Genomic DNA, 18224 nt, shown 5'->3' on the forward strand with positions numbered 1-18224 from the left:
ATGCTGTTCTTAAAATGAGTGCAATCACCAAAAAGTGGAATTCCTTCCTCAACAGCTCCCCCGTGTAACCTAGGTACAAATTCCATCATTGTGTTTCTGCCAAACCAGTAAGTCAGGCCTTTCACCAGCCACTTTGCCAACACATTCTGCAGAATATATCACACATATCACCTGAAACCTGAGTGGAAAGCCATGAAGATACTATTCATGGGTTATTATTGGGATTTTTTTATGTCAATAAAGGTATGGGGGGGCCGTCTATTCCTCTGATTGTTATTAGGAACTAATACATAGATAAAGTAAATACGAACAAAAATAAACAAATACACTCTTCTTCATTCCAAGCTATTGAGCTATGGAAAATATATGAAACTGATGGATACATTTCTACTGAAAAGTGTCCTTTTCACTGGTGCACTAGATTGATATTTATTATTTTTATTTTACCTCTCTAAAATGTATTTTTTTTTCTTTCAAAAACAATGTCCAAGCAACTGGACTTCTTGCAAAAAGTTCTCAATCTGTCTCTAAAAACAGGATCTCTGTAATTATTAGGGGCCACCAGTGATGGATAAATGTGTCTCAATATACATAAAAATAGAAAATCTGTTCATCACAACTCAAAAATAAAAATAGGATTTGTAAATGTGAAACAATATTTTGTAAATAGAAACATCTGTAAATACGTAAACATAATTGTTAATATAAAAATAATTTGTGAAGATGTAAAAACATATTTCACAAATAAAACACATATTGTCACGATGCAGGTGTAGTGGAGTTGGTAGAAAAAACTTTGAGCCAAACGCAGGGAGGTGATAATGAAACTGTATTCTTGAATAATCAAACTCAAAGGCACGATATAACACGGCGCTCAAACGACCGTGCCTCTCTCCACAATTGAAAGACATAGAACAATACCACACAAAGACACCCAGAAACACAGGAACTAATATAGGCAACATAATGAGGGAATGGACACCAGGTGTGTGCAATAACAAGACATGACAGTGCCGTGGGAGGAGGAGCGGCGTGGCTAGAAGGCCGGCGATGACGTGCGCCGAACACCACGTCGGGAGGGGTGGCGCGCATCCTCGTTACACAAATCTGTAAAACATTTACAACTGTTGTTTAACATTTACAAATCTTAATTTTATTTACGGATGTGAGTTTTATATTTACGCATTTTTGAGACACATTTTCCTTCACAAGTTCTCATGTGGAGCTCGCTTGGTGGGACTTATGGAATATCCGGACTGAAGCCTGGTAGATTGGAGTCTATGAACCTTATTCACCGCGCCTCCATCTTGAAATCCAAAACGAGGCTGGGGGTACACTCTAACCGGAAGTTCATTGACAGAGCGCAGCAGCGGGCATCTATCATCATGGCGATACCTTTGTGGACATCAAATCTTTCATGTCTTCCCAACATAAGTGGACTATGTCGAAAAATGGGCCAATAAGGACTGCATGATTCCCCGGGCTGTTTTGCTTAAAGGATACAGCAACTGGATCGAGGGATATGTGCACGACGTGGAAGGTAATGCACGGACGATCACAGCTTTTTTTCTGAAATCAGCATTAGTTAACGTTACTGTTGAAGTTAGCTAGATAAAACAACAGGACGTGACAACATTACAAGCTGATGCAAAGCATTGTTAAGATATATTAACCACACCAGCCTGACTGTTATTTTGAGTGTTAACAATAAATTATTTTGCTGACAGTCAAGAGGAGCGAGACAGTCAGTGTGAGAGCTAAGTCTTTTCGCTCAATGCGAAAAAACGAGGCACCTTACAACATTCAGGTATCATGACTGTGGATAAACTGCTCGGTTTACGGAGTGGTGCCACTGCTAGAACAAATACGCTTGCTGTTTATCCACTGTTTATATGTAGTTGTGTGCTTAACATGGTCTAGATTAGCAATGGTTATTATCATAAAAAGGCACAGATCACGTCTTGTTTATATTTTGCTGTAAGACACGCTACCCACGGCAGGACGTTAGCTGACCAGGCTAGTAAAAAGAGCAACTACTTGCTTAACGTTACCCCCGAATCAGCCCTTCGCTTGTTATAACTTAAAAAGGACCGGTTCGTGGCTAATCAAGTCATGTCTATTTAGCCAGAAGGTTTAGCTAGCTATCTCTATGACATAAGTATGGCTAACGTTAGCATCGTAAACTAATGTTAATATCTTACCTTGAAATGGCGACCGGGATCTCTTCTTATATTATGAATCCATTCACGGCAAAGTACAGGATCTTTTGGGAAACGATGGAATGTTTGACTTGTATAGGATTTATTTCTCTTTGAAGACGTACATTTTGGAACACAACAATGCGGCGGCATTGTAGGTAACGTTATGACAGATGGGCAGGCCAACGTTACTTCCGTACCCCACAGCCTCGTTTTGATTTAAAGGAAGTGACGTGGGTGAATAAGGCGAATAGGTAGCTAAGACATGTTTTTCCTGAAATGTGAGTATAACGTTTATTTGTATAACAATATTTGACTGCACCACCAATGGGTAATACAACGCTGAGCGTGTTTTCGACTTCAGGCTAACTAACTTAAGCACAGTTAGTTATGTCAGCCTACATATGGTTGGGTAGCTAGCCAGCTGGTAGGCTACTTCAGCTTAACTCAAGTAATGAAGGTATCTAACCCCACAACGCAACTGACTCGATAACGCTATGTTGTTGACTTGTACAGCTGCATTCGGTTCATTCAGTATGAGTCTTACATATCGTGCCAACGTTAGTGGTTATAAAAGGAAAACTGTATGCATGTGTTAGTCCTTAGAATATGTGTAAGTAGAGTGATAGTAGACCAACATCATGGTCCACCTACATCTTTAGTTTGTTAGAAGTGTATGTACTTTTTATTTGGCAAGTATTGGTGGCCACTTGTCAACCTTTCATCACACATCCAATGAGAGACAGAATTATATCTACTGCAGAACACTCAGTGCACATCTGGCTCTCACAGGTTAATTGAGAAGGGTTCTCATGATGCTTAAACCAAACTGGAATATTGGATCTTTTTATCAAGAGTAACCCTTAATATAATCTGTTTGTATTTCTCTTTGTTCCCTTCTACTGTAGCTTGTCAATGTCCCCTCACAATGTCCTTCAATGTCCCTCACACCAAACCTCAAGGAAATAGGTGAACACTTCAGTTCCTTTGTAGTATTTTTAGAATGACATTCCCTAATATTCCAAGTGTTAAAGTTACTAAATGCATGAACTATAATGTAGTGATCTCTGTTGACTTCTGAAGTACCTGAATCTCAGTGTTCTTACCATTGATTTGATACCGTAACTTAATTGCAAAAAAAAGATCCATCAATCATGTGACATTACCCTGCTTCTCTGTCCTGCTTTTTTCAGCAACGTGTTTTAACGACCATCCTCTTTGCCACCACTACCAAATGATGGCCCGTCATTGAACTTCTTCTAAATTGATATGTCTCTAAGTCATCAGAAACTAAGGATTATTTCTCAGAGAGGAGACCATTAACATAAAATATACTGTATAGTTATTAATATTGCTTTTGTTATTATATTTTTTTTTTTGTTTGACATCATGTTAGTATGATTGTACCAAATACTCTTTATTTATTAAATCCCCATGAATGCAAATTAGTAATTACATACTGCAGTATCATTGTTACAATAAATATAATGGTATCTGTTTTATTGTCATAAGATTCACTGTTGTCTTAAGTAATAATGTTTCCCTAAGAAAAGTATCCAAAAATATAAACTTCGCTTTGAGAATGCCTGATGTCATCCTCCATTCACTACTGTCAATGAGCAATCACTACTGTCAAAGAACAAAATGGTATGACCCCTGTTCAAAAGTCTGCATACCCATAGTTCTTATTACTGTGCCCCCTTTAGCATTAATGATAGCGTGCAGTCTTTTGTAATAGTTGTCTATAAGGCCCTGAATTCTTGCAGGTGGTATAGCTGCCCATTTGTCTTGGCAAAATGCCTCCAGGTCATGCAAAGTCTTTGTTCGTCTTGCATGAACCGCACGTTTGAGATCTCCCCGGAGTTGCTCGATGACACTAAGGTCAGGAGACTGTGATGGCCACTCCAAGACCTTCACCTTTTTCGACAGTAATTGCAATTTAAAAAGCCACAGGTGTGGGAAATTAAGCTTTAATTGCCATTTTAACCTTTGTGTGTCACCTTTTGTGTCTGTAACAAGGCCAAACATTCAAGGGTATGTCAACTTTTGATGAGTGATTTCTGTTATCATTATGATTTAAAAAGGAGCCAAACAACTATGTGATAATAAATGGCTTCATATGATCATTATCCTTAAATAAAAGAGAATTTTTTTGCATGATCAGTCATATTTTCAAAATCAATGCCAAAATTGCACAATTTCGGACAGGGTATGCAAACTTCTGAGCACAATTGTATAACCACAAGTTACTAGCCACTAGTTGATGTGCGAGACTCATACTGAATGAACCAAATGCAGCTGTGCAAGTCCACAACGTATCGTTATCTAGTCAGTCATGCTATGGGGTTAGATTAGGGTTGCCACCTTCAGTGTGGAAAAATAAGAGACACCTTGCCAGCGGCCCCAAACCCGGGGGACACAAATGAAGCAGGGTCTGGGGGTTCTCCTCAATGACAGTGTCAGATGCTTCATTCCCTGCATTCTGGTGAATTTTCTATGCACCAATTTGTTCTTTTATGCATCATTTTCAAAGTACTCTGCTACTGTGAACATGAATGTAATGGAAATAGAGTAAAGAACAGTTACCTCATTTATATTAAGGATTAAAACATAGACATGGGCAAGATGTTTGGTCTTTCAAAATAAACTATTTGTTATATTTGAAAGAAGCAAGAACCCCCTCTCCAGGAAGTATGGGTTAGCCTAGTCTGTTGCCACTCCCATGCTCTGGAATAGTCTCCCATCCCACATGAAGTCCCGTTCCACCATTGCTATTTTAAATCAAATTTAAAGACTCACCTTTTTCTCTTGCTTTTAGTTCAGTCTGAGGTTATCCCTTGGTTTTTGTCAAGTCCACTCTTCACTTATTTTTAACGTCCTCTTACTGTTTTAAATGGTTGTTGGTTTTATTCAATTTCTATTAACTTCGTATTGTATTACTTTGATTTTACATAATTGTAGTTGTCTTAAGTGTTTTCCATTTTAGTCTTGCCCTCTTTGTATTATATGTACTATTGTATTATATTATGTATTGTTGCCTTTTATGTATTATTCCTTTAATCATGTATACAGACCCGGTGACACAGGGTCTTCCAGCAAGAATTCTTTGCCCCTCAAAAATAGTTTGGGCTAGATGCTTCGATCTGAATACTGTCCTTCACTAATTAATGTTGGGAATGTAGGCTAGCTCTCTTGCCTTCATCTGCAAATGCGATCGAAGATGTGCTTTAAGTGATGTGATCACTAAGCTACAAAATGTGTAACTACTGCAGTTATTAAAGCTTTCAAATTTGATTGACAACTGTGTATTTCGCTAGTATATAGCCTCAGCAAGCCATGCATGCAAAGATTATTAGCTTTCCGTTCGTCGTGCTTTAACTACTATTCTATGTTGATAAGTAGGACAAATGTACGACTGAACGTCGTCTGTCATTCTGATTAAATACTTCTCAGCTATAATGAAACTCTTTTGGTTTTATTATTTTTCGTATCAATTCAAGCTTAAAGTAGGGTGTGCACGAAACAAATCAACTCCCGTATTGATTATGTAAGGGACAATGCATTGTATATTTCAATATGGGACGATACCGTATTATACGGCACAGGTGGCAACCCTAGGTTAGATACCTTCATTACTTTAGTTAAGCTACAGTAGCTAGCTGGCTAGCTAGGCAACCAGATGTAGGCTGACATAACTAACTGTGCATAAGTTAGTTGCCTAAAGTCGAAAACACGCTCGGCGTTGTATCTCCCATTGGTGATGTGGTCAAATATTCTTATATTCTTAAATAAATGTTATACTTGCATTTCAGGAAAAACATGAGCTAGCTACCTATAGATTCCAATCTAACAGGCTCCAGTCCGAATATTCCATAAATCCCACCAATCGAGCCCTCTGAAACCACACACACAACACTTGTAAATGTTAAACAACAGTTGTAAATATTATTTATATTTTGAAACATGTTTACATATTTACAGATAACGTTTTTATTAAAAAATTTTTTTTTCATATTTACAAATCCTGTTTTTATTTGTGAGTTGTGATGAATACACGCACGGATTTTCTATATATCCCAGCAAACACGCTACGTAACCACGACCAACCGTGAGGTAATGTTGGTCATGTCATGACATTACCTTCTTACAACGTTGTGGCAACATTGTCCAAAGGTAATTGCATGACCACATCTTCCTCACCCGCTCACGACGTCGCAGAAACGTAATTAAATGACGTACCGACAATGTAAAAACGTACGTACCAGTTTGATAAAGGTCTTACGTAAATACAATTGTAAAAGTTAAACTCCTATTTTCGTTGTTAAAGCGTACTTTGCTTACGATGTCATTGCTTGCCACCACATCGGAAACCAAATTCCAAATATTTCAGAGTTCAGCAGAAGAAACAATAATACTCCAATACACGCAATTGTCGAATTAAAATGCCATGTAGCCCAATCTTTCACAATACCAGATGGAAGGCATACACAAATTAACTGCACGCACGGAAGAGCCGCAGCTCGAGGTCTCGCCATGTGTTCGCTGTAGTATATGTACTCCTAAATAACCGTGAGAAGTTACCTCAGCAATTACATTATCGCGGTGGTTGTATATTTCTGATGTGTTAAACTATATTTGTTTTTTTACTCCAGTTTAAGATAATTCTGGTTTAGTCGTGTCTGTGAGTTTTCACTAGTACTCTTCTACTCTGGTTAGCCCAATAGCTATAATAGTTTTTCGAATCGATTTTTTTTTTCTAATTAGAAATGTAATCATTTATGTTAACCTTTCAAACTAAGGTGCTTTCGGTTTTTAAAATCTAGCAATTTTCCAATTTATACATTTTCTTATTTAGTCGTGTAGGCTACACAGTATACCGTAACGTACTTGGCTAACTAGCTACTGCAGCTAGTTAAAACTACTGTATGAATACTTAAACATTTGCTTAGCTCGTTAAACCGACAATTTCTGGAGCACCGAGTCATCATTTCTGGACAAGGAATCTCAGGTGAGCTTATTTAACTTCTTTACAAAGCAGATAGCTATATTTTCTATCTGATAAATTAGTTAAAATCACTTTGGTAGCTACCATTAGTTGGTTGTTTTCCCCCCAGCCAGGCTGAGCTCAGTGCAAGAAGTGTTCCACTTGTTGGGACAGAAATTAATACTCAAGTTGAGTTTGACTATTCAAGGTGTGACTAAGCACGTGGTAATCATAATGTTTTCAAAGTATTTCTATTTTGTACAATTGGTGACGTCGGGTGTAACTTCCCGATTAACCCGTACTACAAAATGTGAATAGGTTTTACCCTTGTTATGCTGACATGACAATTTACGCTGCATCTCTAAACTGCTCCGAGCAGGTTATCTTCATGGTTAACTCGATGTAACCGTAAGCACCGCCCTTCAGCCCACAAAAAGACCGGCACATTTGGAAGACCCAATCGACGTTGCCGAACGGATTGTGAGAGGCTCACTCCCCCAGATACCAAAGAGCACAGGCGGACCAGCGGCGGCAGAGTTCGCGGCCCGCCGGCGGTTAAAGCTGGCGGTGCGCTAGCGTTTTGCTCATCGTTTAACGAGCAGTCCACCGGCGGGTGAGCAGCGTTTTAGACAGTGGTCCGCTGGTAGTCCGACGGACTCCCGCTGTTGTTCCAGTCGGTCCACCAGCTGCATATAGGCAATATCTTAGACCTTCAGGCCTAGGCTTATTCTAATTTTCATAAATAAAATAATAACTTAATTTTGAAACTAATTTTGAAAATTGGTAAAAAATTACCTTCAAATATAATACAAAGCACATTTGAGTAAATTTTTTAATTAAAAATGTAATAAAGTTCTAAGAAAAAAGTCAAACAATTTTTCAAAGTGAAATATTTTTTTTTTTATTGTTTATTGTAACTTTTCAATTTTCTGCTCTGGGCTCCCCCTGCCTCTGGCGCTGTCTTCTTCCCCCCTCTCGGTCTGATGCCCCCTTTAGGAATCGGCTCACTTCTTTCTGGAGAGCCTCTTCGGTTGTCTCCCCTGTTGCAGGGTTCTTCCTTACCGCTCCTAAGTGAGAAGATTATAGACGTTAGCCCTTGGACCGTAGTGTCAAGCGGCTTAGAGTACAATTTAATGCTGAGAATTTGTTCAATTTAGTCCTACTTTAAAGTTTAGTCCTACTTTTAAAGTTGTTTATCAAATGTATCACTCCTACATTTCCAGATACATGCGTCCTCTCAAGCTATCTAGTCTGAGGCTGCAAGTAGCAGGGGGCTGCTGTCCCCCAATTCATATGATTGATTTCACAGAGAGAGATCAGTTTGGACTTTAACTTACTGTGGATGACTCTCTTCAGGTGGAGGCTGTTGAAGGACACCTTCTGTCCCGACCCTGTCCAGTTCATCCCCATGGCGAGGTTGTTAGTGAAAAGGCTCTGAAATATTCTTTTTACGGAGTCCTTTAGGTTCCTGCCTCCTCTTGAGGCTAAGTAAGCAACCTGTAGAATAAAAAGTTGTCAGTTCTGTAATTTGTACAGGAAAGTGCAACTTTTTGTTGGCAGCATGCCAGGTTAACTAAATAATGTTAAACTAAGAATCGGATGTTTTTGTTACAATTGAAAGTAGTCTGATTAGTTTGCTGAAACTAAATCACACTTAACCAATTGCTATCTCCATGATTTTATGATAAGCCAATGACAAAGCTATTGCCTGTCTCCCCATCTTGTCTTCAAGCTCTTCAAAGGGCCTCTTCAAAGAGAGGGATATGCAGATTTCACACACTGCATTAGGTATAAGGGTATCTAAAATAAAACAGATTTTTTTAAATTACCAATTTCTCTGTTAATTCCAGATTTTGTCCAAGCTCTCTCTCAATGTCCTCCAGCATGCTTCTATCCTCCAGAGGAAGGATGACGTCTGGTGGGATGGACATGTCCACGTTGGTTCCAGCTGTCAGGCTCTGTAATATGGCTGTGTTTAAAGAAACCTGCTGTTTCACATCCCTCAGTTCTTCGGCCAACTCCCTCAGATGCTGCAGTATTAATCTGTAGAAGTCTAAAAATCCAACAAAGATAAACACTTTATGCTGTGATACATGACCTCTGATGATAATGTTTGACATTTTCAGTGAAGCTGCATCTTAATACAATTCATATCAACTTTGGACACCAATGATTCTGTTAATGATGTAATGATGAATCTGTATTTACTTTCAGGATGCTGAAAAGCAGGCCCCAATGATGAGCATCCATAGCCTGCTTAAAATTATAACAAACATCATATTTCCATAAGAATACAGTGATTTTTGGTGCGAAGACAAGTAAAGAGGATTGCAAAAATTACGTTACAGTCTTGATCCAGGCATTTTAGTGCATTAATAGTCTGGCAGTACGACTGAATTTGTACCATTTGGCCTATTTGGTCCTTTATAAAAATTATTATTATACTGAAGAGAGCAACTTTACTAGCATTTAGCACTGTCTGTGGAGAACCTATATCCTCCTTGTCATTGTATATTTTTATAGAGAGACATGCATTAGATTTCTTATTTATATATCTTTGATGCTGAATGCTGGATACACAAAACAACACAGTTACCTCCAGATTGGTGACCTGAAGTGGTCATGGGGGTTGGAGGGGCATGGAACTGGACTGAATCTGTTTCAATGAAAGAAAAAGGGTTTACTATGTGTTGGAGGAGGAAACCATTGCCATTTTGACTTGAATTTGCACTGTACTTGGCCTGAGATGTCGGGTCTGTGGAGAACCTATATCCTCCTTGTCATTGTGTATTATTATAGAGAGACATGCATTAGATTTCTTATTTATATATCTTTGATGCTGAATGCTGGATACACAAGACAACACAGTTACCTCCAGAATGGTGACCTGAAGTGGTCATGGGGGTTGGAGGGGCATGGAACTGGACTGAATCTGTTTTAATGAAAGAAAAAGGGTTTACTATGTGTTGGAGGAGGAAACCATTGCCATTTTGACTTGAATTTGCACTGTACTTGCCCTGAGATGTCGGGTCTGTGGAGAACCTATATCCTCCTTGTCATTGTGTATTATTATAGAGAGACATGCATTAGATTTCTTATTTATATATCTTTGATTCTGAATGCTGGATACACAAGACAACACAGTTACCTCCAGATTGGTGACCTGAAGTGGTCATGGGGGTTGGAGGGGCATGGAACTGGACTGAATCTGTTTTAATGAAAGAAAAAGGTTTAGATTTTCTTTCCATTTGTAGTGACAGATGACCAGGCATTCTTGTGGGTGTGAGTTCAGATTGTGTTTTTTTAAGCAGGGTAATTTTGAGTTGTTATCTGGCAGTTGATATCTGGCAGTTACCTTCAGATTGGTCAGTGGCTTTTTTAAAGTTCAAGCCCAGGGGTTGGGCAGAAGGAAGTTGTTTTGATTCTGTTAAATAATTACAGTAAATGGCTGATTACACACTTTGTTACATATAGAAATAGTAGAACAGTCATATACAATTTTTTTTTTCAACTTGCTCTTTTTTGGGGGGCCATCAAATCTTGGTGGTTTCGGTGCACAGGGAAACCGCCCAACCTCTTCTTCCTCATCATCGCAATCCAAGTGATATTTCAAATTCTTCCTATGAATAATATTGGAATTAAATTATTATAGGACAAACAATTGATCACAAGAAAGCGACAGGGTATCATTCTTCAATATTTCTTTTCTCATGGAAAAGAAAAAAGATATTGTACATGCTTCTGCATTTTTAATGATTTTATCCTACACACATATATATGTGTGTAGGATAAAACGAATAGTTTGAATAAAACGAATAATTTGAATATAATAAATATGAAGGGCATATGTAATCAGTAAAAGTACTTTGATAAAAGGGTAAAAGGAGCAGCATCAGGAAGATATTTGTATTCAATGAATGCCTACTTTCTCTGTCGCTTCTTATCCCCATCCTCCGGCTCAGTGTCCAGGCTTTCACCTTTTTTTGCCCGAATGTAAAAGGCATGGGCTTTTGTATAGTTATCTAAAACCAATAAATAACATGTACATTGTAAGAATATTATGTTTTTATAATGTGATTGTATGAAGAAGAATAGCTGTATTCACCTTTTCTTTTCTTTATGATGATGGGATGGTTAGTCCAGGTACACAGGTCAGGTGTCTCCTGATTTATTGATGCCTTTCTAATTCTATCTGTGTTTGGGTAGGGAGGCCAGTAGCAGGTTTTGCCTGTGCACCAGGTCTGGGGGACAACAGCTGTGAAGTTGTTTTCCTCTGGGAACTCAACAACAAAATACATATTTAACCTGCAAAAAAAAGTAACTATTTATTCCCTATAGAATTAAGTAAAGATTTTCAAAATTGTTATATTTTATTATCATGTTATTTATTACCAACACGTACTATTAAGTAGCTAGCTAGTGACAAAAATTGTCACAGTGGCATGTCCAATACAAATCGGGAGAGTGTAGTTGCCGTTGACTTTTATTTAGGGCTGGAAAATGGTGGAGATGGTTTGCAGATCAAGGCTGGTGGCTGGATGCAAAAGGTTGTTGGGGACAACTTGGGAGATTGTAGGCTGCTGGCAGTGCAGGAGGGACTTGGTTAGTGGCGCTTTGATGGTTCGGGTTGCTAGATGGGGCCTGCCTGCCCTGGTGTAGTGTGGATGACCATACTAAATCATTCTCCAGCCAACCAGAAAAAAAAGGCAGGGATAAAGGACGGCACCGAGAAATACAGAAGTCTACAGATGAAGCAGCGGCATGGCAGAATAGCCATCTTTGTATGGAAGGAGAACATATTTCCGTTGGACATTGATGACTGGGGTATACTGTACATCATCCCTCAAACCGGACAGGTGGAAAATGTCCATGTTTGATGATAACAAGGGGTAGGAGTAAATATCTGCCTTGTTCCTAAATGTTTTGTAAGCTATAAAAGAGTGTCCGTGGTCATCCATTAGGATGTTCAGCACACGGACCACCTCCATGTTCTTCAGTTGCACGTTATCATTTCCATTTAAAAGTTGCACTGAGAAATGGCGGAAGTTAATTTTCTTGTACTGTTTTACTCTGGATGCTGTTGCTGGAACAGGGCCATTACTGTGTGCCATTTCACATGAAAACTTCTCGTCCTGGGTGGCCTGTATTGCTCTGCGTTCATTCTCAGAAAGGCGGCGCATCACCTGCTCAAGAGGCTGGTTAGGTTTGCGGACCATCTTCTTCAGTTGTCCTAGAAAGTTCTCAAATGGGAAGCATGAGATGTTATCCAGAACACCATATGTTTGAGCATCATCACAAAGGTGGAGTAGGCCATGCATGTTATATGTAATGTACTCTCTGCCGTACAATTTCCTGAAGTGGTCCACAAATAAAACTAGCAGGCTATGAGCGTAGTCTATATGATGTCTACAGAGAGATACACTCAGGAGGATGGTCATAGCAGCAGATAGGAGCATGAAGTTTTGATATATCTCCATAGGGATGCGACCTTTCAAACAAACTGGCCCTGTGTAGAGTAAGAATGACCTAAATTCTGTTGCCTTCCACCTTTCATACTCGGAAAGGGGTCTGGGTTTCCGGTTGAACTCCGATGGCATTTGAGGTGCATACTTTGTTAGCTCTGAAGATATTTCCCTCACTGTTGCTGGTCCTAATCTGGTTCTGAGAGGTCCTTTCACCCAGAAATACACTAACTTCTTAGTGACACCCAAACACACAAGGTGCATGTAGTCTAAGGGAAACTGTGTCACTAGGCCTATCGAAAGCAAGGATAATGGGGTTTCCCCACAGTAATGCTGGTCTTCTTCTCCATCGATAAACACATCTTGGTCACATCTCGGAGCTGCTGTACCTTGAGGAAACGTTATCCGCCCCATATAATGCACCCCCCTTGCCTGGCACTTATGGCAACAGTGGAAGCCACTGTGTCCTTTTGCATTTCTTACAAATGCACGGGCTGGGGCATCGCACAAAATCGCAGAAATTGCCACAGACAGGTGTTTGTCTTGATAATGAATGCCTTCGGCTACAAGCTGAAGAGCTTCCTCAACGAAATCATGGAGAAAATCAAGATTCTCTGGTTTCTTCTTGCCAAAAAATATCCCAATTACAAATGGTGACTTATTCGATTGGTACTCATTTTCATAGTTTTCTATGAGACCTAAAATAGGCCAAAACTGTGCATTGGAACTTTTATGTAATGGAAGACCATCAATGTTAATTTGCAGCGTCACCTTCTCCGGCACACCCAGGTTTTCAGAGTTGGCAAGTTGATTTAAGAGCCCATGTTTCATTCCTGAGTGGAAATAAATTCCCTTAGAGACGTGTTTTGTAGTCAGATTGGTTTTTGTTCCAAGCAACGTTCTTGGATCTTTTGGTAGTTCAGGGAGTATTCTGGAGAGAATATTTAGGAGTTCAGCCAATGTTGAGTGTGGGACTCGTTTTTTAACTGCCCAGTTAGAGAGAAGCACTTTAAAATCTTCCTTTTCTACACTGTCCTTCGAGCTGTCCCGTGGTTCTTCCCCACTGCTTTTTTCAAATTCCACCTCAGTATCATCTGCCACTTTATCAAAATCTGATTCATCTTGAGGGGAAGTCTCTGCCAGTTCAGCAAAATTTAACAAGGGATGAAAACCTTCTTCCCTCTCTTCCTCCCTCTCCACGGGTCCTGACACTATTTTGTTTAAATCCTGATCCACCCCTTGCTGAATTCTCCGACGTTTACTCCAGTAACTAGACATCTCATTACAAAATAAAAAAACTTTTTATTATAAAACGTTTTATTATTACCTGGTGATTTTATTCCAGCCACATCAAGATAGGTCCAATATGGGAGAAGATCGACCAGTCCAACGGACAGGAATGTCCCATATGGGAAAAGACAGAAAAAGTACCATTACCATTAGTACAATTACCAGGTATAGGCAGAAGTGGGACATTTCAAAAAGGCTTCACCATATTGGTGAATTGCATAAGGATTTATAACTTATTAATTTATTGTGAATTGTACTATTAAACGAAAACGGACTCCAGATCTGGAACTTGGCGACTCTTATTCTGTACCTATTGGGACATGTATCTACATCATTTGACAGATAAGGTTTTCTGTCGGAATAAGTATAAAACATAAGAGTTTGACCAAAAAAGTGTTCAAAAAGAAAGTGTTGATGCAGTGTGCACATTATGAGAATAGAAGGTGAGTATGAGGGACAGTTAAAGAGAGTATGGTACTCAGAAGATTAGTGTGAACATATTAGTTTTAGCGTATTGTTAATTTACTAGTTGGTCGGATATAGGTCTGTCGTGTCTCTGAGCCAGACTCCAGTACAGTAGGTGGCGTTAATGCACAATTGAACAAAATTTGGATGCTATTTCTGAAAGAATCCAGTAAATATTTGTACCTTAGAATACTTACGTGTTGTAAATGGGAGTAAAAACTGGAAAAACTGAATTTGGCAAAAAAAGCTAGCTGTGGTAGATAGCAATTCGACCCTCAACACTAAAATATACAATCTACATAAACCATTAACACATTTGATATATACAGCTATTTACAAAATTATTAGTTGATTTCAATTATTTTACTTAAATATCTCTATATACTAGTTACTCTCGTTCTGAAGATGCTTCGACGTTTTCCAATGGTAAAAAGCTCACTTAACAAACGGTTTTTATCCGTTGGAGATTGTGCTCGAGCAAACTCGATAAACTATATTGTGCTCGAGACACTATGCTGATCTCTCAAATGAACCATTAATTCAACCCCTGATTACACTGTTTATTTGGGAAGTTGCAATAAGGATTTATTTTATTAATGGCTAGATTGTTTATTCATGACATGGCTAGATTGTTTCAGGCTACTGGAAATACAGTTATTGTTGTTGGCGTTGTGGTAACTGTTATTCACCTTGTGTCAAACAGATGACTACATCTAGCTTTGGTACTTACCTCCCAGAGATCTGCTGTCCTGCTGGTCTCATCTTCGCTGAGGACCACTTTGAGGTAAGAACTCCTCATCCGTTGTTGTAAAGATCAGATATATTTTCTCCACTTTATCTTGATCTCCTGTTGTGCCTCTTGTGAGCCAATCAAAAGACTTGCTGATTTGACATCAAAATTAAGGTTACAATTGCAGAGAAGGCATATTGATCTACACAATATCATACATCTTGTGCGTTTACATTTTACACACTTCTGTGGGTGCTGCTAACTTTTCAAAGTGTTGATGGGGAGGGGTTCACCACTCTGTGAAAGACTGCACAGACAAATAGGGTGACAATTGTTATCAGTGGACAGTACACAAGTCAGCATCCCTGATGGTTTGGGGGTGCATTAGTGCACATGGCATGGGTGACTGGGTCTTCTGTGAAGGCACCATAAATGCTGAACAATACATACAGGTTTTGGAGTAGTGATATGCACAGACTGTTTACTTGCATGCATTTTCCAGACTTATTGAATAGCCTACAGGTTGTGATCATGGATGCATAATAAGCGGTTATGGTAGGATGAGGGACCCATTCCAGAGTTTAGACATCCAATCCCTAGCATGCACTAGGTTGACCTACTCTTGTTCCTATGTGGGTCACATTTTCGAAAATATTGTTTCTAACAATCTTATTTTTTGTCTGTAGATCGTTCTCAGTTAATTTCTCCCCGTTTCTCCCTGTCTCTAGGTGCTCCTACCAGGGCCAGGTGGATGTTTGTGTGGTGGACTCTCCTCATACTCAGAAATGGGTGTGGGACTTTGCCCACAGCTGCTATGTCTGAAAGGTCCCTTCCCCCGTGAAAGTATCTGCTTAGAAAAGCATTGGACAAGAGGAAAGGACAGGAGAGGAATCTCCTGATGTTGTTAGATTTGCGGACCATCTTCATTTGTCACAGAAAGTACTTGAATGGTCGAGCATGAGGTGTTATCCAGAACACCATATGTTCGAGGATCATCACAGAGGTGGAGTAGGCCATGCATGTTATATGTAATGTACTCTGCCGTACAGTTTCCTAAAGTTGTGTAATACAAATAAACCTAGCAGGCTGTCAGGATAGTGGATGTTCAGAGAGAAACTCTCCAGAAGATGGTCATGGCTGCACATAGGAGCATGACGTTTTGATATCTTCACAGCAACCTGAACGTCGTCTTGATGACCACATCTTGGTCATATCTCGGAGCTGCTGTACCTTAAAGGAACGTTATCCACACCAAATAATGCACCTCCCTCGATGAAACATGCTGGAAGCCACTGTGACCTTTTGTTTTTCTTATAAATGCATGGACTGGGTCCTCACACACAATAGCAGAATACCGGGGGTGGGCCGATCGGCATTCAGACAAATGGGGCTGGTTGCTCAGTCGATCAGCCTCAAATTCCATATTTTGCCCATAAGCCGTTTAAGAGCTTTCAGCTCGCGGTCCGCAGCTGGACCGATAGCTGTATCATAAGAGTTGTTTTGCCGCCCGTGTCCCGCTGGAGGACCGCTCGTAACAAAACGACTGGAGGCGTGCCGCCCTTCAATAGCCAGCAGACCGATAACAGTGTGCTATCTGGGCCGCAGGGCGTGGGTGTTTAAAGACCATGTAACTCCTTTAGTTTACCCCTATAGTGTTTTCTAATAAATATGTTGATTCTCATCTGAGGGAATTCGGTATCTTTGCCGGCTTCTAGGTCCAAACGTCTCCAATGCCACCCTTCGAAGTAATGCGCTCTTGTTGAGCATTGCCGTGTTTTGCGATATTTTCCCAGTGGACATTTCATGTATTCCATATATTTAGACATTAAATAAACATTTTATAAATATGTTTAAGCGGCCAATTTAAAACATTTTGACATATTTACCAAATGTATTCAAAAGTACATTTATTTTCCGTATGGGGTTAACACCGAGTCAACTAGCAAACATCTAAATCAATCGTCGTAGTAACGTTTAACACCAATTTAGGCAATCAGTTTGTCAACACTGACTTGCAGACTTACAAAAAGGGTGCATAAAAGGCTCAACATTTCTGCGAAAGAGCCCTTGCGCACTTGACGATTTGACAGTGAGACAGCCCTAAGCCCTCCCAAACTTAGTGAGAACGCGCTAAAAAGCCCTTGAGTCTGTGAGTATGGACATTGGTCAAATCACAGGTCGCGGGTTGCGTTTTTCTGGGCTTGTTTTAAAAAATAGTCACTTGTTAGGAAAATCTGACAAGCGACTTAGTTTTTTACATTTATGGTCGCTACTTTCCCTAAAATATATTGATTGACACGGTCTGCTCACAGCCTCACAATAATATTAGTGCTGTAGTGTAATTCGCTCTTCTAAAAATCTCCACCCCCTCCTCCCTCCCATTGGCGAAAAATCAAGTTAGAATTCCAAACGAAGTTTCAACGTTTATTTGTCAAATGCACCGAACAACACAGCGTCATCCTGAACAATTACATTATTGTGACATGGCACCCGACAACTAAGTAGTAAGAGTTAAAAAATAATATAGAATCAAAAATATAGCCAGACAAAAAATAAAGCAACACTATACATAAAACTGTACACTAGCAGCAGTTTAAAATAGTGTACTGTAAACTAGGAGCAATTAATTATAGAACATTATAGATATGGCACGTATGGCAGTAATATATATAACAATGTAAACTAGCAGCAATTTTGTAGAACTGTTGAATATTATAGATACATATGTGTGTAATAAGCTTATGAATGGTGGCATAGCACACTACAACTATGTAGCGAGAATTAAGAAGAAAATATATACACAGCAAAAATATAGCAAGAAGAGAAAGCAATAATATACATAACACTGTACACTAGCAAAAGTTTAGAAAGAGTACCTCAAACTAGCAGCAATATTGGTAGTGGTATTGAAATTGTAGATTTCAAGTATGGCAATAATATACATAACAATGTAAACTAGGATTCATTTTTTAAAGAGTAGGATGGGGAGTATGAATTGTATGGTAGTATTGAATATTATACACTTAGTACAGCAGTGTTGATTCATCAATGATGACATAGCACTAGATACATTTCCACAAACGATGCCGCCAACA

The 18224-nt window shown here is 39.3% G+C and overlaps 1 protein-coding gene and 1 long non-coding RNA gene across 6 annotated transcripts; one reads left to right on the top strand and one right to left on the bottom strand.

Annotated features, from left to right (window-relative positions):
• Positions 1-2444: 2444 nt before the first annotated feature.
• On the top strand, positions 2445-3487 carry LOC109615488. The gene is made up of 3 exons (XR_002196474.1): positions 2445-2479; positions 3107-3167; positions 3392-3487. It is a non-coding gene; the product is annotated as an uncharacterized LOC109615488 (long non-coding RNA).
• A 4305-nt stretch (positions 3488-7792) lies between these two features.
• On the bottom strand, positions 7793-15546 carry LOC114839945. 5 transcript variants are annotated; one of them, XM_034288102.1, is made up of 13 exons: positions 15130-15546; positions 11288-11487; positions 11108-11204; positions 10699-10802; positions 10538-10606; positions 10331-10390; positions 10199-10234; positions 10055-10114; positions 9779-9958; positions 9391-9438; positions 9012-9235; positions 8520-8679; positions 7793-8249 (listed from the first exon to the last, which is right to left on the bottom strand). In XM_034288102.1, the coding sequence occupies exons 1-13, from the start codon at positions 15159-15161 to the stop codon at positions 8104-8106; spliced, it is 1416 nt and encodes a 471-aa protein (XP_034143993.1). In that variant the 5' UTR covers positions 15162-15546; the 3' UTR covers positions 7793-8103. The 5 variants fall into 5 exon arrangements, with proteins under 5 accessions (XP_034143993.1, XP_034143992.1, XP_034143991.1 ...); XM_034288101.1 differs by having other exon boundaries at positions 9391-9435; positions 10055-10234; XM_034288100.1 differs by having other exon boundaries at positions 10055-10234.
• Between the last annotated feature and the right edge of the window lie 2678 nt (positions 15547-18224).

This window comes from Esox lucius, chromosome 19 (assembly GCF_011004845.1).
Source record: "Esox lucius isolate fEsoLuc1 chromosome 19, fEsoLuc1.pri, whole genome shotgun sequence".
Classification (NCBI taxonomy): Eukaryota; Metazoa; Chordata; class Actinopteri; order Esociformes; family Esocidae; genus Esox; species Esox lucius.

What these genes read in the sequence shown, in the direction of transcription:
- LOC114839945 (XM_034288100.1), bottom strand. Translation starts at nt 15,161, where the DNA reads ATGAGACCAGCAGGACAGCAGATCTCTGGGAG. An exon ending in GATAAGAAGCGACAGAGAAA is followed by an intron (nt 10,803 to 11,107) that starts GTAGGCATTCAT and finishes TATTATTCATAG; the next exon opens with GAAGAATTTGAAATATCACT. An exon ending in TTCAGGTCACCAATCTGGAG is followed by an intron (nt 10,235 to 10,330) that starts GTAACTGTGTTG and finishes CACAATGACAAG; the next exon opens with GAGGATATAGGTTCTCCACA.